Source organism: Nothobranchius furzeri, chromosome 10 (genome assembly GCF_043380555.1).
Source record: "Nothobranchius furzeri strain GRZ-AD chromosome 10, NfurGRZ-RIMD1, whole genome shotgun sequence".
Lineage (NCBI taxonomy): Eukaryota > Metazoa > Chordata > Actinopteri > Cyprinodontiformes > Nothobranchiidae > Nothobranchius > Nothobranchius furzeri.
Window position 1 is genome coordinate 31769842 of NC_091750.1, and position 22321 is coordinate 31792162.

The following is a 22321-nucleotide window of genomic DNA, read 5'->3' on the forward strand; positions in this document are numbered from 1 at the left end:
ACAAGTCAGAAACCATCTAAGGTAGGACAAGGAGTGGGTGTGGAAAGTCACACCTGCTCATCCCGGGTATGTTCCCCCAGAAGTATCTAGCTCTGTGTGCCGGGCTCACTTTGACTGCATCCACAAGTACTGGGTTACACTGAAAAAGAACACAAGTATCAGCGACATTCAGCTCTTCATGTCTTCAACAACATAGTTTCCAAAAACAGCAACTAGAAGTTCAAGGATTGAATTAAATGTCCAACAAACTCTCAAACCAAATGTCTCTAATCAAAACAATGTAAACTAAGCAAACCTCAAGGAAACGGCAGATGTTGACTTTGTCGTGGGTGTTCATGAAGACCACATTCTCAAACAGCCAGAAGAAAGGCAGAGGGTTGTCCTCTTTGGGCTTCAGTAGCTGCAGGATGCGAAAATACTCAAAGAAGAGCCTGCCAGTGCCTTCTGGTGGAGAAAAAGTTTCAGTCAGGGACAAACAACGTAGCCATATACAGCTTTAAGTCTGACCCTTAAAATCCACTAAATCCTTCTGCCGATGCTGAGGTTAACCACAGTTAGAAGGTTACTAATAGGGAGCCAAACGCTGCATGCTTGCTTAGTATGAGGATTGCTGTAAAGACTCTGAAACTAGTCAGGTACTTGATGCACCCTGCTGGCTTCTTTATATATATAGGGCTGCACGATATTAGGAAAACCTGCGATATTCGATAACAGTGCTTAATTTTGCGATATCGATATTACTCACGATAAATGAACAAATACTAAAGTATGCAGTGTTGATGTCGTCTGGCGTGTGACGTCTGCTCTGGGTTCAAAGCAAACAAAAACTAATGCATGAATTCCATTACAACATAACATTTTTATTGCAAACATATAAAGCTGCACCTGCTACTGTATTAGCAGCTGCACCTGCTACTGTATTAGCAGCTGCACCTGCTACTGTATTAGCAGCTGCACCCGCTACTGTATTAGCAGCTGCACCCGCTACTGTATTAGCAGCTGCACCTGCTACTGTATTAGCGGCTGCACCTGCTACTGTATTAGCAGCTGCACCTGCTACTGTATTAGCGGCTGCACCTGCTACTGTATTAGCAGCTGCACCTGCTACTGTATTAGCAGCTGCACCCGCTACTGTATTAGCAGCTGCACCTGCTACTGTATTAGCAACCCGCTACTGTATTAGCAGCTGTACCTGCTACTGTATTAGCAGCTGCACCCGCTACTGTATTAGCAGCTGCACCTGCTACTGTATTAGCAACCCGCTACTGTATTAGCAGCTGCACCTGCTACTGTATTAGCAGCTGCACCTGCTACTGTATTAGCAGCTGCACCCGCTACTGTATTAGCAGCTGCACCTGCTACTGTATTAGCAACCCGCTACTGTATTAGCAGCTGCACCCGCTACTGTATTAGCAGCAGCACCTGCTACTGTATTAGCAGCTGCACCCGCTACTGTATTAGCAGCTGCACCTGCTACTGTATTAGCAACCCGCTACTGTATTAGCAGCTGCACCCGCTACTGTATTAGCAGCAGCACCTGCTACTGTATTAGCAGCTGTACCCGCTACTGTATTAGCAGCTGCACCTGCTACTGTATTAGCAGCTGCACCCGCTACTGTATTAGCAGCTGCACCTGCTACTGTATTAGCAGCTGTACCTGCTACTGTATTAGCAGCTGCACCTGCTACTGTATTAGCAGCTGCACCCGCTACTGTATTAGCAGCTGCACCCGCTACTGTATTAGCAGCAGCACCTGCTACTGTATTAGCAGCTGCACCCGCTACTGTATTAGCAGCTGCACCTGCTACTGTATTAGCAACCCGCTACTGTATTAGCAGCTGCAGCTGCTACTGTATTAGCATCTGCACCCGCTACTGTATTAGCAGCTGCACCCGCTACTGTATTAGCAGCTGCACCCGCTACTGTATTAGCAGCTGCACCCGTTACTGTATTAGCAGCTGCACCCGCTACTGTATTAGCAGCTGCACCCGCTACTGCATTAGCAGCTGCACTGTATTAGCAGCTGCACCCGCTACTGTATTAGCAGCTGCACCCGCTACTGTATTAGCAGCTGCACCGGTTACTGTATTAGCAGCTGCACTGTATTAGCAGCTGCACCCGCTACTGTATTAGCAGCTGCACCCGTTACTGTATTAGCAGCTGCACCCGCTACTGCATTAGCAGCTGCACCGGTTACTGTATTAGCAGCTGCACTGTATTAGCAGCTGCACCCGCTACTGTATTAGCAGCTGCACCCGCTACTGCATTAGCAGCTGCACTGTATTAGCAGCTGCACCCGCTACTGTATTAGCAGCTGCACCCGCGACTGTATTAGCAGCTGCACCGGTTACTGTATTAGCAGCTGCACTGTATTAGCAGCTGCACCCGCTACTGTATTAGCAGCTGCACCCGTTACTGTATTAGCAGCTGCACCCGCTACTGCATTAGCAGCTGCACTGTATTATCAGCTGCACCCGCTACTGCATTAGCAGCTGCACTGTATTAGCAGCTGCACCCGCTACTGTATTAGCAGCTGCACCCGTTACTGTATTAGCAGCTGCACCCGCTACTGTATTAGCAGCTGCACCCGCTACTGTATTAGCAGCTGCACCCGCTACTGTATTAGCAGCTGCACCCGCTACTGCATTAGCAGCTGCACCTGCTACTGTATTAGCAGCTGCATCCGTTACAGTATTAGCAGCTGCACCCGCTACTGCATTAGCGTCTGCACCTGCTACTGTATTAGCAGCTGCACCCGCTACTGCATTAGCGTCTGCATCCGTTACTGTATTAGCAGCTGCATCCATTACTGTATTAGCAGCTGCACCCGCTACTGCATTAGCGTCTGCATCCGTTACTGTATTAGCAGCTACACCCGCTACTGTATTAGCAGCTGCATCCGTTACTGTATTAGCAGCTGCACCCGCTACTGCATTAGCGTCTGCACCTGCTACTGTATTAGCAGCTGCACCCGCTACTGTATTAGCAGCTGCATCCGTTACTGTATTAGCAGCTGCACCCGCTACTGCATTAGCGTCTGCACCTGCTACTGTATTAGCAGCTGCACCCGCTACTGCATTAGCAGCTGCACTGTATTAGCAGCTGCACCCGTTACTGTATTAGCAGCTGCACCCGCTACTGCATTAGCGTCTGCACCTGCTAATGTATTAGCAGCTGCACCCGCTACTGCATTAGCGTCTGCACCTGCTACTGCATTAGCAGCTGCACCTGCTACTGCATTAGCAGCTGCACCTGCTACTGTATTAGCAGCTGCACCCGCTACTGCATTAGCGTCTGCATCCGTTACTGTATTAGCAGCTGCACCCGCTACTGCATTAGCGTCTGCATCCGTTACTGTATTAGCAGCTGCACCCGCTACTGTATTAGCAGCTGCACCCGTTACTGTATTAGCAGCTGCACCTGCTACTGTATTAGCACCTGCACCTGTTACTGTATTAGCAGCTGCACCCGTTACTGCATTAGTAAGTAAGTAAGTAAGTAACTTTATTTGTATAGCACCTCTCACAGACAAAAAGGTCACAAAGTGCTTCACAAGTTAAAAGGCAACAACATATAAATACAGTAAAATACAGCCACAATATACATAGTGTCAAATAAAACCAATCTGAATGAGACTAAGTTTAAAATGCCTGGAGAAACAAATGGTTTTAAGATTGCTCTTAAAAACATCAACTGAGTCGATTGAGCGTAAAGACAGAGGTAGCTCATTCCAGAGCCTAGGAGCGACGGCCTGGAATGAGCGATCTCCTCGTGTCCTGAACTGAGTACGTGGGACCATTAAAAGGTTTTGATCCAATGATCTCAGCCTGCGAGAAGGCGTGTAAGGGCAGAGCATGTCTTGAACGTACAATGGAGCCAGACCATGCAGCGCTCTGAAAGTCAGCACAAGAATTTTAAAATTTATGTGAAATGTGATTGGAAGCCAATGAAGAGCTTTTAAAATGGGGGTAATGTGGGCCCTTCTGTTGTCACGGGTCAGAATTCTAGCTGCTCAATTCTGGACTTGTTGTAAGCGGGACAGCTCTTTTTTGTTTAGACAAGAAAATAAACTATTACAGTAGTCTAAACGGGATGATGTAAACGCGTGAATAATCAACTCAAGATCAGCTTTAGACACCATTGTTCTGAGTTTAGAAATTTGTCTCAAGTGGTAAAAACAGTTTCTAGTTAACTGCTTTGAGTGATGTTCAAGAGACATTCCCTTGTCAAAGAAAACTCCAAGGTTTCTAAGGGTAGGTTTTACAGACAAACTCAGATCACCTAACTGCTGGTGAATCCCTGGAACAGCATTATCGGGGGCAATCACCAGTACTTCAGTTTTGTCTGAGTTCAGCCGTAAGGCATTTGCACCGAGCCACTGTTTGATTCGCTCAAAACAAGATAATAGAGAATGCAATTTTTTAACGTCAGAAGGCTTGAAAGAACAATACAGCTGAAGATCATCAGCAAAGAGATGATAGGAAACATCATCGGCAAACTCCTGGATTAGGTTTCCTAAAGGAAGGATGTACAACAAGAACAAAACCGGGCCCAAAACTGAGCCCTGGGGTACTCCACACCGTAGATCAGTTGGGTCAGACAGGATCTGGTTGACTGAGACACTTAGGCTTCTCCCGGATAAATAGGACGTAAACCACGCCAGGACAGAACCTGACAACCCAACCAACTCGCGGAGCCTACTCAGCAAGATCTCATGGTTAACCGTGTCGAATGCGGACGAAAGGTCTAGTAAAACTAGGACCGTGCATTTCCCAGTCTGCGGACATCAAGATGTCATTGGACACTTTAAGCAGCACAGTTTCCGTAGAGTGGTGCTTACGGAAACCGGACTGAAACCTGTCAAAGATATTGCGATCCTGTAAGAAGGAAACCAGTTGTTCAGATACCACTTTCTCTAAGACTTTGGACAGGAAAGGGAGTTTTGATATCGGTCTAAAATTTTTAGGATCTGTTGGATCCAGATTAGATTTTTTGAGTAGGGGTTCCACAAAAGCATGTTTAAAACAGCTAGGGAAAACGCCAAAAGAAAGGGACAGGTTAAACATTCTGGTAACCCAGGGACCAATGGCATCAAATACTTTTGAAAGGAGTTTACAAGGTAAGACATCAGCCAGGCAAAAAGAGGGCTTCATTGTGGTTACCAAAGCTAAAATATCATCCTGTGTTACAGGTGAGAAAGAGGACCACGCGTGCGCAGGGAGTTCATCAATATCATCATTACATGACTGAAAAGATGGGAGTTTGTCTTTGATATTTTGAATTTTATCAACAAAGTAATTAAGGAATTTGTTTGCATCTGCTTTGTTGAAAACAGGTGTAAGAGGCGCAGCAGGAGCCACAATAGAGCTAATAGTGTCAAATAAAACTTGTGGTTTTTTCTTGTTTTGGATAATCAGTTTGCGGAAGTATTCAGACCTGGATTTTTTTATCAGCTCATTTAGAGAAAGCATAAGGTCCTTAAGGTACAGCCTATGGACCTCGAGTTTAGTGGACTTCCACAGGCGTTCCGTTTTCCTGCACAGTCTTTTCAAGTTCTGAATGCTCATTTATCCAAGGAGAAAATGGTTTCCGAGTTACCCTGTTAGATTTAAAAGGAGCAACCACATCCAAAATGGATTTACAGCGACTATTTAGGCTGTGAATAAGGCTGTCCACATCCTGAGATTCCAAAAACAAATTGGAGTCAAACATCTCAATGAATCTAGCTGCTGTATTCTCTGAAATAATGCGCCTTTGTGGGATGACCACAGAAGGCGTAGACTCAAGATTAAAGAGTAAATCAAATAAAACACAGCTATGGTCACTCATGTGGACATCCTTCACACAAAGATTGGAAATATTCAGATCAAGGGAAAACACAAGGTCTAGAGTATGGCCTTTTTGATGGGTGGGGCCAGAGACATGCTGCTCAAAATTGAAAGATTCAGTCATTGTTAAAAGTTCCACTGCTGGGCCAGAAGTGCTGTCATCAATATGAATATTAAAATCTCCCAGAATTAAAACATTTTCCAGCTTTATGATAGAAGATAAAAAATCACTAAAATCCTTAAGAAAAGCTGTGGCTGGTCCAGGTGGGCGATAAATCAGCACACAGTAAAATGGAATAGATGAACCAATCTTGATTGTCTGTGATTCAAAAGAAGTAAAAGCTTGAGTGTTTAACACTTTGCAGATAAAAGTCTCCTTAAAAACAACTGCAAGACCTCCTCCGCGGCGGGAGGGGCGGGGCATCCCAAAAACAGCGCAGCCAGCGGGGCAGAGTTCGTTGAGATGAATATATTCACCTTCTCTCTGCCATGTCTCAGTAAAGAACATAAAATCCAGAGTTTGACTGAAGAAAAGTTCATTCAAAGAGAATGATTTATTCGCAATAGAGCGAGCATTAAACAGACCAAACCGGCAGGAGAGAGCTGTCAAAGGCTTAGGAGCTGAATTCAGCAGGATCGGTCGTAAGCAGGAGACGCGATCACGTGATCTCCAGCGTACCCGGGAAGGCATCAGCTGATCCACCGGTGTAAACACAGGGCTGCAAGGTAACAGCACATCCAAGTCAGAAAAACAACTCCGCACCGGGTGCAGGACAGCAGGCGCGACGATCCGGAAGGATGACGGGGGGAGCGTCCCACCGCCACAGCGCCGGTCGACACAAGGGATCCTCCGCAAACACCTGGACGGGCGATCCGGAGCTGCGACTCCCAAAGAAGCCCGCCTCTACTTGACTTGAACACCAGACCTGCATCCCCGCTTCCTCGATCTCCTCTTTCTGCCTGGGGCGCGGCACACCAGCTGGTACTCAGGTGAGTCGGATGAACAAACGAACGGAGGCGGAAATGTTTGTTGGAACTTGCGCTGTTCATAAAAGAGGAACTCCATAGACTCTTTTATACAAAGAAGAGAACCACGATCGTAACTCCGTACAGCAGAAACAAAGCCACATGAAAATTGGGCTGAAATGACCGCGTATATTGTGAACACAATCAAAAATAGGAGTCGAGCAGTGGCGTGGCCGAACACAGGCGCCATCTTGCTCTTAGCAGCTGCACCCGTTACTGTATTAGCAGCTGCACCCGTTACTGCATTAGCAGCTGCACCTGCTACTGTATTAGCAGCTGCACCTGCTACTGTATTAGCAGCTGCTCCTGCTACTGTATTAGCAGCTGCACCTGCTACTGTATTAGCAGCTGCTCCTGCTACTGTATTAGCAGCTGCACCTGCTACTGCATTAGCAGCTGCACCTGCTACTGTATTAGCAGCTGCACCTGCTACTGTATTAGCAGCTGCACCTGCTACTGTATTAGCAGCTGCTCCTGCTACTGTATTAGCAGCTGCTCCTGCTACTGTATTAGCAGCTGCACCTGCTACTGTATTAGCAGCTGCTCCTGCTACTGTATTAGCAGCTGCTCCTGCTACTGTATTAGCAGCTGCACCTGCTACTGTATTAGCAGCTGCACCTGCTACTGTATTAGCAGCTGCTCCTGCTACTGTATTAGCAGCTGCTCCTGCTACTGTATTAGCAGCTGCACCTGCTACTGTATTAGCAGCTGCATCTGCTACTGTATTAGCAGCTGCACCCGCTACTGTATTAGCAGCTGCACCTGCTACTGCATTAGCGGCTGCATCTGCTACTGTATTAGCGGCTGCACCTGCTACTGCATTAGCGGCTGCACCTGCTACTGTATTAGCGGCTGCTCCTGCTACTGTATTAGCGGCTGCTCCTGCTACTGTATTAGCGGCTGCTCCTGCTACTGTATTAGCGGCTGCACCTGCTACTGCATTAGCAGCTGCATCTGCTACTGTATTAGCGGCTGCACCTGCTACTGTATTAGCAGCTGCACCTGCTACTGTATTAGCGGCTGCACCTGCTACTGCATTAGCAGCTGCATCTGCTACTGTATTAGCAGCTGCACCTGCTACTGTATTAGCAGCAAAACAACAAACTGCATGCATGCAGTTTCTCAGTGACTTTAAAACATCACCTCCACCATAAAACTTTTTCTGATGCTCCAAATACAGAAAAACATCCCTTACCAGGGTTTTAGAATAAATAAAAAAAATCTGAAAATAAGTTTAAATGTTAAATAATAGTTAACATCACTTAAATGCAACCGCAAATTCTCTCATTGCTACTGAACATTTTCTCCACTTATGTGGTTATGATATAAGGCTGTTGCTGTAACTGGGAAGTGAACTGTGCTGGGCCAAACTAGGAGGACATTAAGATTTTCTGAGGGAAACAGAAAAACAATTGTCTACCTTTCAGAAGAGGAACTGGCAAAAAACTACATGGAAAATATGTGAAAACGTTTGTTTTTAACCCCAAATTGAACAAGTTTACCTAGATCTTAAAAAGCAGCTCAGATGATGAAACTGCAACTATGATTCTGATAACAAGCTAACAAACTGAACTAGCTCCTCTTAAGATAACCGGCTAGCAGAACTTCTGACTGACAGTTTATGTGCAGCAGCAAATCAACTATCCTGATTAACAAGGTTATAAAAGCTCATAAATGAAAAATCACTTTGATGTGTGGGGGAACTTTTCCAGGCCCTCTTTAGCAGGGTGGGACTGGGAGGAGAGTGCTGTAGCCTTTTAGCTGGAAGCTAACCGGAGCCTGGGGCTAACACTAGCGACATGAAGGTAGGTTGGTTCACCGGCACGCGTCGGAGTCAGGCCGGTAAAAATGATTACCGACACCGAGCGGACTCACGTTCACGTTTGAAAGCAGCGCTGAATCCAGAAACATCAGCACAAAGTGCGTTCGTTGCTCTGAGCCAGCATGAGGAACAAGGAACGGCCAGTGTTGCCAACTTTGACTGAAAGTAGCTGAAGTTCCCCGCAAAAGTCACTAGATGTCGCCAAATGACGTCACGTGCTAATTTGCATACAACGCAATGGCGTCATCTGGTTTGCGTGATGACGTCACCACGTTTGCGTCATGACTTCACCGGTCTTGCAGAGTAAATCAAATAAAACCCACGTGATTTTATTGAAAAAATTATTTAATTTCTTTTTTTTAATATTTTATTAAAATAAAAACCCCATAGAATACAAGACAGCAGCCTTTAAAACATCAAGGAAAGATGGCACAAAAAAATAGAAGGAATATTTATATTTTTTCTGTAGAGAATGGAACTCTTAAACACAAAAATATTAAATTGATAGGAATGTATGTATGATCGAATTAAAATGAATTTTCTGTTATAGTTTTCAAGTGCCTTGAGATGTGTTCTTCTGTTGTGATTCAGTGCTATAAATTGACCTAAAAGATAATATATATATATATATATATATATATATATATATATATATATATATATATATTTTGTTTGGTTTTGTTGTTTTTGGTACTTTTGTGTAAAAAGAAGCAGGCCGTATTTAGTATTCAGAAACGTTACATGCAAACTGCCAATGACTTACATTATTATTCTGTTTTTTATAAAAGTTTTAAATGTGCTACGTTACTGAACTCATCATAGAGTTCCAATGTTCTGTGAATGCACCACAAGTGGTGCGAGAAGCCATGGGTGAGTGCGACGCTGGTGCCAGCCGAGCTCAGCTGCCGAAATAAGGCTGGATGGCGGAAGGAGCGGTCGCCCTTTATGTAGCTCCGGTGGCTATCTCAAGTAATGGACTTGTGAAAGAAAACCCACAAAAGGTTTGATTGGCCAACGGGGGCAGCGTGATCATGCTGCACGCACATGCGCAGATCATTTTCTTTCTGATCCTCTGGAAGGAAGGACGGTCCTGTCGCTTCAGATGCATATCTCATCTGCAGGTAAAGTCTGCTACAAAGTTGTAGTCAAAGTAGCTGAGGGGGGTCAGAAATGTCGCCAGATTTGTCGCTAGGCGTTTTTATTTATTTATTTTTTTTAAAAAAAGTCGTTAAGGGGGTCTTAAAAGTCGTTAGAAATGGTGACAAATTCGCTAGGTTGGCAACACCGGGAACAGTGCCGCAAACTCTGTTCGGGTGTTGCTTTCCAAAAGGGTCTACGTAGGGGGCGGGTGTATTACGTGAATGGAACCATCTGATTGGCCGCATATCAGAAGGACTACATTTGATTGGTCAAATAATACTTCCGCATAAAAAACAGAGCTGGTTTACAAAAAGCTGATGTATGACACGGATGGAAATGTTTGAACCAAACATTTATCGCTGTTTTTGCCGTGTTTTGCGATGGGCCTATCGCACGTCCTGTTATCGCGATGACGATAATTTTTGGATATATTGTGCAGCCCTACTTATATAGGAAACTTTTTACTGATTGCCTTAATTTAATTTCCCCCTTGAGGATTAATAAAGACGACCTTAAACCTCAATGACCTGACCTGTGCTGGAATGTTTACTGTGTGAAGGTCCTTGAGACGACTCTTGTCGTGATTTGTTGCTACAGAAATTAACTGAATTAAGCTGAATTAATAGGGTCACACTAGCATCGGGCACAACTTCTCTCCACTCTGCCCAGCCTGGCTGATTACACACACATCCTTGCAAATACAGATGTGACTGATGGGCGGCTGTATGTCCTCCCGCGGGGGAGCCTTAAAGTTCTGTGTCTGAGGCCACCCAAGTGGGAACACTCTGTACCTAGTCCAGGTGGAGTAACACCCGGTAACTGGTACCTGGTATTGAAACACAGGTCAGTCTCAGGCTATGCTGCCAGCATTAGAAGCAATCTGGGCCACAGGTCTACACACTCCTTGGCCACTGAGCCTGTGATGGCTGAACCTCTGAATTCTTATTTGTTGTTCACTAACCTTTACAAAACACTGCCGTCAATTTGCTGCACCGCTGTGGCGGCACCAGAGAACCTTAGGTAGTTTTAAGTGGTGGCGGTAATGTGGCGCAATCAAGAGTCCTTTTTTATAAGAGATAAGGTGATGGCGGCATAAAAGGGGTATGGGGGCCGCGGACTTCCATTTACCTAGGGCATTACTTAGCTTTTAATAGCAACTGAAGCTGCAATATTTATGTCTTTTTAACTAGCCGCTCCTAAAGGTGTCTTCCACCACGGTCCCCGGGTAGTCTCTGGCGATGTGAGCTCAGCTCTAACAAAGAGAAGCTAAAGGAATGCTGCAGCGCTCCTGTTTGCGTCTCAGCTGTTTTGATTTTGTTAAAAAAGAAAAACGTACAGTCTGTGTTTATTTTCATTTTCAATAGAGTTGCCGGCTGGAGCTCAGCAGTAACTCCCCACAAGATCATGAGACCTCCCTATGTTGCGCCAAGGCGCAATTGCCATTTATAAGACAATTACTGCAATGTTACTACCAAGCCCCCACAACGCGGCTCAAAAATTGAAGCAATCCCGGAAGTACCAAAATTGCAGTTCCACCCTCATCCACTAGGGGCTGGTGTCAGAAGCGAGCAAATCCTCATTGACTCCCATGTTAAAAATACCAATTTCACAGCAGAAATAAACATGTTTACAGCCTGGTACCAGAACATGTTTTAGGTTTAAATGATCTAGTTTATGCTCATGACAACTCTGAGGGGGGTGAATTTTTTTCTCACTCTTCTGTTTAAGTGTATTGAAAGCCTAAAATTCTGTATAATTAATGAGCATCAGACCCACGTGACCACAGAGCTAGCTCCGTGGAAAGGCCTCAGTAGAGCCTCGGTCTGGCCTGGAAACTGCTCCGGGATTTTGAGTCTCTGTGTGTGTGTGTTCTTGTTTGGATATTATTTGTGCAATTGTTGGACAAAATGACTTGCTGTGGTATTAATTGCACTAATAGAGCGTCAAAGGAGTCTCCACTTCATGTTTTTCGGTAAGTAAAATTATATTTATGTATTTTAGGTCACTGCCGAGCTGAGCTTAGATTTTTATTCCATTCAATTCAAATTCAAAAATACTTTATTAATCCCAGAGGGAAACTGATTGCTGTAGTAGCTCAGAATAATAATGATAATCAAGTCATCAAAGAGTTGTTGTATATTACAATGGCTGTTGGCAGGAAGGATCTCCAGTAGCGGTCAGTGTTGCAGCCAAACTGAAGAAGCCTCTGACTGAAGACACTCTTCCGTTGTCGGACAGTCTTGTGAAGAGAATGCTCAGGGTTGTCCATCATGTTCTTGATTCTCTGGAGAATCCTTCTTTGCATTATCTCCTCCAGCGGTCCAGAAACTGCCAAAACTCTGGCTGAGTCCTTGAAAGGGCTTGGAGTCCCTCCATCTTGTTAACATGTACTGTTTAACCATGAAATTTAAATGTAATAGGGTAAAACCCAGTGCATTTAACATAATGCTGCACTTTAGAAAATGGGTTGAAATATAACATGTTGGTTAGGGTTAGGTTGTGGCTAGGTTGCTACCTCCGTTAGCTTAGCTCCCACCTCCGCGTTAGCTTTGGGTTAGCTTCAGGTTAACTTGTAGCTAGTTCGACCGGGTGTCATCAGTTGATCCCAGCCTTACCCCCCCACCACCACCGCTGGAAAAATTCCTAGGGGAAACACTGCAGAGAGCAGGTCAGGGGTGAAACAGGTCCACTCTGTAAAAAGAAAACACTCCCTGTATGTGCTAAGAGTGCAAGAGAGAGTTTTGTCTGCAGCAGGACAAGAACTGCTCTGCAGAAGACCACAGCAGCTAAAAGCACCTGAACGTTAGCAGCAATATAAGCTGCAACTCTGAGTTTCAATACCAGATTGGGATACATGTTAGGTTTGATTTCCTCTATTTCAGATTTTTGGATCATGTACATTTTCTGTTCATACACTTCTGAAGAAAAATCTAATCAGTTTTTTGTTTTATTCTGTTATTACATCCTGTTTGGGGTCATTTAAAACCCAATAACTGCAAAATCTTTACAGATATTGAAAGCTAAGCTTGTCCTGAAAATAAGGTAAACGTTTAGTGCAGATGGGACCTTTTATGTAAGACTTATTAAAAGATAAAGACAAACATGGCCAGGCGGACTTGAACAATGGCAGCAGTAAGAGGGGTTATCAGGTTACATGGGTTGCTTGGCAGATGACATTACAAATCAATGTAAATACTTTTCTATTAAGGATGGCTGAAGACCAAAGCTACATACCATAGAGACCCTTCCGAATTGGATTTACGATGGAGAGGTCATTACAGGGGCTACCGCCAACCAACAGATCAAATGGGCCCCACTTCTCAAGCTGCAGAATCACAGATTAAGGACAGAGCACATCATTTAGTCATGACTACAGTGTGAGTGCATCATGTCAATATTATGACATTTACTTCATTAAAGCTGCACTGACAAATCTATAAAACAAGCTCGCTTTTAAACACCATCATGAAACACGCGCTCCTTCCATCAGCTGTCATCCCTAGGTTGTGCCGCCTGATTACAGAACCCACTTTGCCAAAGTTAACGAAATAGTGCTAAACACCAGTCACCATTTCTAGGTCTTTTGTTGTCAGTGAATTCAAATGTTGCTTTTCTTTTTGGGACTCAGGGAGTTTGTCCTAAAGTTGAAGTGGTACCAGCCAGCTGCTTCTCACAGCAGTGGTGATCTGTTGCCAAATGCACGAGTGCATAATGAACGGAGGACCCAGATAAATGTGATAGTGCAATGATTTGGTGAGACACATAATCAGATGGTCCAATGATTGGCTTTGGACTGAGTTCTGTCCTTTTAATTCTTCTTTTCTATAAATCTCCAACAAAATACTTATAGCTATACTATGTTACTCTGTTATGTATACTACTACGTTGTTAAGAGGCTTATTTTTCACATTTGCCATTGTAGCTTTAATTTTACTGTTGAACAGGTGTACAGAAAAGATGGTGTTCATCTTGGGGGTTGCGTATGTAGCTGGCTGCCGCTCAAAGGCACATTTCAGGATTCACTCTGTATTTGTAGCTTTTGATTATGTCTGTGTGTAAACAAGGTTAAGCAGGTTTAGGTCAGCAGACAGGTGTTTGGTGTGTACTCTACACAGAAGAGAAAACATACATTTTCCTGGGTGATGAATCGAACGTCACCAACATGGGATACCTTCCCGTCATGGTTGATGGTCGACACACAAACCGAATCTTCGCAAATCTCAGAGGCAACATACTTCTCCACTTTAAAGCCGAGATCTTTCAACACCAAGTAGCCTGAGGGGACAGAGACAGGTGGGACTGGTGAACATTGTGAAAGATGGGAAATACAAGGAATGTGATTTTGAACAATAGGCCAAACTAGTAAGTAAAATGTGGCCAAACTGACTGTAGTTGATGTGTCACCTCTTCAAGCTTAGGTCATGAGTCAAGTGTAATTTAATCATGGGAAAATTCTCTCCTAAGAAAAACACGCGGAAGAACATGGCCTCACTCATTTGTATTAGTTTTTGTATTTTTGCTTGATAATAATGTTGTTAATGAAACTTTTGCCATTCACTAGTGTTCTAATTGAAGTTTATTTTTTATTGAGCGAGGATAAGAAGGTGAAACTTACCTGTCCCAATGCCATCGAACAGAGAAAGAACTCGAACTGGTCTGCGCAGGTAGGCAGGAATAGATGGGTAAACACGATGAGGTTCCTACACCAACAACACAGTGTTAACAGCTGATTTATTCTCCCATCCCACTCAACCACATCCATGCAGAAGCTTCTTAGTCTTCATTTGTAACACCATGGAAACTTAGTGGGTCCTGAAGTGACCAGGCCGGCTGGACACCAATATGGCGCTTACACATTAGGGTCAGTACAGTCGGGAGGATAGAGTTAGTTCGGTCTTGTACCGGCAGTGCAGTGCTCACATGTAGTCCCGAAGGAGTTTTCAGGAATATGGAAATCCCAGAGCCTGTGGGCGACGATTAAGAAGTGCAGGAGAGGCCATAATAAGATAAACGAAGGTGGGCATGGGCTGTGTTGCTTTTGGACTCTCTGAACCACATTATTATTTTATTGTAAACAAAACATATAGAATGCTGTCAAACAATGAAATACAAATCTGCTTCACGTGAATGATTCACATTTTTTTAGAATGGATCAGTAACTTCACTTTTAGAGCAAACAGGAACAGCTAACCCGGGGGCCTCCAACACAACGCACTTGAAATTCGCTCACCTGGAAGCAGCCAGCGAGTCATCCTGTCTCTCTTGTAATTAACGAAGGACAGAATTTTAATGTTGGCAAGACATCTCGTTTTCTGTATATCTAATCCAGTATCTATTTTGTGGAAGTTAAATGATAAACTGATTAATTACATAAATCTTATTGCAAACGTGTGGATATTAATTGCTCGAGTTGCAGCCGCAGCACAGATCACCGTTTCGAATCTAGCACAACTGAAAAACAAAGGCTTTACAGAAACAAGAACAGCAAACACAATAAATCAAAGCAAGAAAGGCAAATATTCATTTCAGATGCTATTCCCCATCAGGACAACAGAGTCATGTATCCTGTCCAAGTTAGTGCATATTATATTTTTATTGAACTTTTTGTATTTAAGACTTTTAACACGGACACATTTGTCCCTCATTCTCTTCCACCGCTTCATGCACTCGCCACCTCTAAACCCACGTTTCTTGTCATTTACGTCCACGAATAAAACGCTTGCTGCATATCTTTTCACTCCTCCAGTCACGGGTGAATAAAACATTCATATTTTTAGAGTTTTTTTGAAAGGTATTCTTCCAAGCTGCTCCGTGTCTGCCTCTAGATATCCTCGTCTCTCTGATTTTGAGGGCACAATGGCGGCGCTACTGATGACTGCTGCGTCCTGACCAATCACAAGCTTGCATTCTACGTCTCATCGGACGGATGTTTAGAAAAGAGAGCTCGACTTCGTCCGTCCTTGCGAGGGCTCTCCAGCAGGCTCACAAGGACAGATAATGGCGTTGCGTGTCTCCGTCCGACGCAGATGGAGAAGTATAAATTAGGCTTTTCAGGAATGTCCTGAAAGAATTCACACACACTCTCTCTCTCTCTCACACACACACACACACGATCCACTCCCATTCCTCTCTTATCTCTTGGCATAAATAAACTCTGACTAGATGTTCAGGGCATTTGCCCTGTGCACTTGCCACTAAATCATGATTTGGTTGTATGTCTGCCTCATTGTTTCTTGTCCCTTTTCTCGACTCCAGGAAATGGGTTTATTGATAAACATATTGATAAAATCCATGACACACTCCAAGGAATTGTACTGCAGCTTTATCATTTGTGTAATCAACTTGTATGTGTCAGGGTTGGTAGGAGGTTTGGACACAAAATGCAGGAACCCAGAACAACACGGGGAGTGAGAAGTTGAAGAATAAAAATCCTTTATTTTAGGATTGGCTGCACCTGGCGGTAAGGCGTTTCCTGTTTCCTGTTTTCAGTGTTGCACTCCGTGTAGCTGTTTGGTGTTTGGGGCTCGCTAAAGCTGATTTAATTTCTCTGTACTTGGATATCTCTGAGTTATTGTAGCACAAAAGCACGCTAAAACGCACATTTTCTGTTGTTCCACCTAGCTTTTAGGGAACCATTTGAGTTTGCACGCAGTTTATTTGGTGTTGAACAGTTTGCTGCTCGTCCAGTTAGCTTAGCCTCAGCACGGCTATGGCTACTTCTGCCTCTGCTTCTCCGTCTCCTATCTCTTGCTCTCTGTGTCAGATGTTTAGTTACTCCTCTGCCTCCTTTAGTGATAATGGTACGTGTAATAAATGTAGCATTTTTGTAGCTTTGGAGGCGAGGATGTCGGAATTGGAGTCCCGGCTCCGCGCTGTTGAAAAACCTGTAAACAGCCGTAGCTACTTAGCTAGCGCGGGGCTAACTAGCTCAGAACAACCCCGTAGCGACCCTCCAGCAGAACCCGAGCAGCCAGGACCTCAGGCCGGCTGGGTGACGGTACGCAGGAAGCATAGAACCCAGCCCGTGGGCCACCACCAACCCGTCCACGTTTCTAATAGATTTTCCCCGCTCAGTGACGCACCCACTGACAAGCCGACTCTGATCATTGGCAGCTCCATAGTCAGAAACGTGGCATTAGAGACTCCAGCAACCATAGTTAAATGTTTACCTGGGGCCAGAGCGGGCGACATTAAATCTTACCTGAAACTGCTGACTAAGGATAAGTGTAAATACAGTAAGATTATTATTCACGCTGGCGGTAACGACACCCGGTTACGCCAATCGGAGGTCACTAAAATTAATGTTGCTTCTGTGTGTAAGTTTGCCAAAACAATGTCAGACTCCGTAATTTTCTCTGGCCCCCTGCCTGATCGGACCAGTGATGACATGTTTAGCCGCATGCTGTCCTTCAACCGCTGGTTGTCTAGGTGGTGTCCTGAAAACAACGTGGGCTACATTGATAATTGGAAAACTTTTTGGGGAAAACCTGGTCTGATGCGGAGAGACGGCATCCATCCCTCTTTGGATGGAGCAGCTCTTCTTTCTAGGAACATGGCCAGTTTTATTAGTCCTCCATGACAACCCAGGGTCCAGACCAGGAAGCAGAGTCGTAGTTTAACCCACCCCTCTGCAGCTTCTGTACTGTTACCCACCCACTACCCCATAGAGACAGTGTCCTGCCCACGGCCAAAACCACACAGATTAAATATCAGGCTTAATAAAGCAAATCATGGAAATCTCATAAATATTAGAACAAATTCAACTGAGCAGAAAACTAGAAAAATTAAATCTGGGTTATTGAACATTAGATCCATTTTTTCTAAGACTTTGTTAATGACTTGATTTGTGATAATCAGATCTCTTTGCTCTCTCTCACAGAATCCTGGCTGCAGCAAGAGGACTATGTTAGCTTAAACGAGTCGACTCCTTCAAATTATTTAAATCATCACATTGCTCGAAGTACAGGGCGAGGAGGAGGAGTAGCAACCATTTTTCATTCGGACTTATTAATCAGTCCCTTACAGATTAATAGCTACAGTTCGTTTGAACATCTTATTCTTAGTTTTCCTAATCCAGATTGCAAAACTGTAAAACCACTCTTGTTTGTAGTTTTATATCGTCCACCAGGCCCTTACTCTGAGTTTTTGGATCAGATCTCTGATTTTTTATCTGATTTGGTGCTAAATACTGATAAGGTCATTGTAGTGGGGGATTTCAACATTCATGTGGACATCGAAAATGATTGCCTCAATGTAGCCTTTAGCAATATCTTAGACTCAATTGGTTTCATTCAAAGAATACATAGCTCCACCCACTCCTGCCATCATACATTGGACCTTGTTCTGACTTATGGCATTGAGTGTGAGGAAATAACGATCTTTCCACATAATCCAGTCCTCTCGGACCACTTTCTGATAACCTTTGAGTTTTTTATAACTGAGTTCTCGAGACATGAAAGTAAATTTCATTATAGTCGGTCTCTATCTGACAACGCAGTTGCGTCTTTTAAATCAACTGTTCCATCTTTACTGTCCTCAGCATCTCAGAGGAATGTAGCAGAGGGCAATATTTTCAGTTCTAGCCCCTCACAAATTGATGCCTTAGTTCATCATGTTAATTCCTCTTTACGTGTGGCATTAGATGATGTAGCCCCTTTAAAAAAGAAGGTTATTAGGGACAGGAAGTTGGCTCCCTGGTTTAACTCTCATCTACGAGCCTTAAAACAAAACTCTAGGAAATTGGAGAGAACATGGCGTTCTACGCACCATGAGGAGGCCTACCTATCCTGGAAAAATAGTCTTGTGCTTTAAAAATAAGCTTCGACAAACTAGAACTGCTTATTTCTCAGCACTAATTGAGGAGAATAAGCATAATCCTAAATTTCTTTTCAGTACAGTTGCTAAACTTACACAGAATCGTAGCTCTGAGCCATCTATTCCCTTAGCCCTCAGCAGCAATTACTTCATGGGATTTTTTACAAGTAAAATTAATTCTATTAGAAACAAAATCTTTAGCATCCTCCCTAATGTGATTTCTTCTTCCTCAGTAAGTGAGGCAGCATCAGAGGTGACTGTAGAACCTCATCTGTGCTTGAACCGTTTTGATCCAGTTGAGCTTTCAGAGTTACCAAAAATATTAGCTTCATCTAAACCTTCAACTTGCATTTTGGATCCAATCCCAACCAAATTATTTAAAGATGCATTTCCTCTTGTTACTGCCCCCATTCTAGATATAATCAATCTATCCTTAGTAAATGGATATGTACCACAAGATTTTAAGGTTGCTGTAATCAAACCTTCACTTAAGAAGCCTTCTCTGGATCCAGATGACCCAATGAATTACAGACCAATATCTAACCTTCCATTTTTATCCAAAGTCCTGGAGAAAATAGTGGCCATCCAAGTATGTCAGCATTTAAACACTAATGCTCTGTTTGAGGAATTTCAGTCTGGTTTTAGAGAGTATCACAGCACTGAAACTGCATTAGTGAGAGTTACAAATGATATTCTCATGGCCTCAGATAAGAATCTTGTGTCTGTTCTAGTCTTGTTAGATCTCGGTGCTGCCTTTGACACAGTTGATCACAATGTTCTTTTAGAAAGACTTGAACATGTTGTAGGAATCAAAGGAACAGCGTTAGGCTGGTTTAAATCCTACCTGTCTGACAGATTTCATTTTGTAAATGTACATGACAAATCTTCTTCATACTCCAGGGTTACTTGCGGAGTACCACAGGGTTCAGTGCTTGGGCCAATTCTTTTTACTATATATATGCTCCCAATTGGTAAAATCATTAGACAGCATGGGATAAACTTCCACTGTTATGCTGACGATACTCAGTTATATTTATCCATTAACCCTGATGAACCTAATCGGTTGGGTAGATTACAGGCTTGTCTTGAGGACATAAAAAATTGGATGACTCTTAACTTCTCGCTTTTAAATCAAGACAAGACGGAAGTTCTCATCTTTGGACCAGAAATCCAGAAAAGGAAATTAATTAGCCAATCGCCTGACCTGAATGGCATTACATTAATCTCCGAGAACAAAGCAAGGAACCTTGGTGTTATCTTTGACCAGGACATGTCATTCAAATCCCAGGTTTCACAAGTTTGTCGGATTTCCTTTTTCCACCTTCGGAATATTGCTAAGATTAGAAGCATACTTTCCAGGAGTGATGCTGAAAAACTAGTTAATGCATTTATTACATCAAGACTGGATTACTGTAACTCATTACTCTCAGGAAGTCCACAGAATGTAGTTAAAAGTCTTCAGCTTGTCCAAAATGCTGCAGCTAGAGTTCTGATGAGAATTAAAAAGAGAGATCATATCTCTCCTGTCTTAGCTTCCCTACATTGGCTACCTGTTAAATTCAGAATAGATTTTAAGATCCTTCTTCTCACATATAAAGCTTTTAATAATCAAGGTCCATCATACATCAGTAATCTGATTGTTCCATATGTTCCTAACCGAGCACTTCGCTCTCAGACTGCAGGTCTACTGGTGGTTCCCAGAATATCTAAACTTAGGATGGGAGGCAGATCTTTTAGTTATCAGGCTCCTCTCCTGTGGAACCAGCTCCCAGCCTTAGTCCGTGAGGCAGACACTTTCTCTACTTTTCAGAATAGGCTTAAAACATTTTTATTTGATAGGGCCTATGGTTAAAATCTGATGTTAGCCTAAATCTGGACAAGTTGGGGATTACAGGGAGGTGGAGTGTACAGTCGGTAAAGACGACTCTCCCTTGCCCTGCCTCCAACATGCCTCCATCTAAATAGGATAGGTTATCCTGAGTTAACTCTGTAGTTATGCTGCTATAGGCTTAGACTGCTGGAGGACACACTGACCACTTTTCACACTCTACTGCTTTCTTCTACTATCTGCTCTTTAACTGTACTATTTTGTGCAATTTCAGCTGTTAACTTTATTTTCTCTGTAAGTGTTTTTCTCCCCAGAAGAAGCTACAACGACGTTCTGCTGAGCTGTGGTGGCCTCATGGAGGGGGCCATCGACTAGCACACTGCTGCTAACCACTAATACATTCTCTCTCTCCTGATAATAACTTTTTGTTTTCATTGACTTTTGATGTGCTAATACTAGTTTATCCGTTTAATTATAGATCCACTAGGATAAATACAATAAAGTTTATCTTTCACCAAATACAATATTTACTAAGACATCACAATATAACTATAGACACATTACTTGTCTTTGTGTGTGTGTGTGTGTGTGTGTGTGTGTGTGTGTGTGTGCGTGCGTGCGTGCGTGCGTGCGTGCGTGCGTGCGTGCGTGCCTGCCTGCCTGCTCTGTCTTCTCCATCCCCAGTGAGTCGTGGAGGATGGCTGCTTATACTGAGCCAGGATTCTCTGGAGGTTTCTTCCTGTTAAAAGGGAGTTTTCCTCTCCACTGTCGCTGCATGGTTGCTTAGTATGAGGATTGCTGTATAGTCACTGACACTAGTCAGTGACTTGATGCAATTTGCTGGGTTCCTTATATAGGAAACATTATTTCTGATTGGCTTAATGAACTGTGAATTGGAATGTTTATTATGTGAAGTGCCTTGAGACGACTCTTGTCGTGATTTGGCGCTATATAAATAAAATTGAATTGAATTGAATAGGAGCAAGGCAGTCCACAGGTCCGGGAAAAGCACTGGAGCAGAATCAAACGTAAAGTGCTCAATGGAGTGAGAGCTGAAGGGAGGCAAGAGAACCTAATTTACTGAGTGGGGAAGGAACATTTAACACTAAAGGGGAAAAACTAATCTAAATACTATAAACATACAACACTTAAAGATAGGAGAACTGATAAACTTGAAACTACAGACGAGAACCAAATGGGGAGATCTAGTACTGGGGAATTTAATAATGGCGATGGGAAAATTAAATGTGAAGTGACTTGAAGGGAACATCAGGGAAACCTGGAAGGGGCTGAGGACCACAGGGACACAGCACCTCCCCTAAAAGGGCAGATACCAGACGCACAAAGACACCACAAACACAAGACAAAGACAAAAACAAGACACAAGGAACAACAGGGCAGGAGAGGAGGAACCAAACAGAAAACAACCCATAAGGACGGGCGAGGGGGGACAAGAACACAAAAGAAGCAAAGGTCTGAAGGGGGTGAGTCAAACACAAACTTGACAGATTCTCTGACCCTCCATGGACTCGCTAAGGAGAGAAAGGTGCTCGGAGAGGCAGCTGGTAAGACGCCGATCTGAAACGGGTGAACTGTAATCATGATCAGAGTTTTGCCCAGCAGAGCTCAGGCGTGGTGCTGCAGATTACAGCGTGTCATGGGTGTTCATTAGATAATAGCCTGGTGGTTTTTCACGCTTAAACCTTTTATATTATAAATTAAATGACTCTTTAATGGTTTAATTATGTACTGGTTGATATCAAACCAGTACAAATGAGTGGATTTTTAAGAATATATTTTTGTGTGTTTAGGTTTTCACCTGCTTTCACTAACTTTACTGAATAAAGTTTGAGACTTTGAGTC

General features: G+C 43.6%; 1 protein-coding gene across 2 annotated transcripts in view; it reads right to left on the reverse strand.

Annotated features, from left to right (window-relative positions):
- Positions 1–22321, reverse strand: part of LOC107390569 (DNA (cytosine-5)-methyltransferase 3B) — a 133733-nt gene that overhangs the window by 10596 nt on the left and 100816 nt on the right. The window contains exons 16-20 of one of the 2 annotated variants that reach the window (XM_054745607.2): positions 14432–14516; positions 13946–14091; positions 13051–13141; positions 296–441; positions 54–139 (exon numbers count right to left, since the gene is read on the reverse strand). In XM_054745607.2, the coding sequence (XP_054601582.1) occupies positions 54–139; positions 296–441; positions 13051–13141; positions 13946–14091; positions 14432–14516 (554 nt within the window). Of the gene's footprint in view, positions 1–53; positions 140–295; positions 445–13050; positions 13142–13945; positions 14092–14431; positions 14517–22321 lie in introns of both variants that reach the window. The other variant, XM_054745606.2, reaches the window with a different exon arrangement.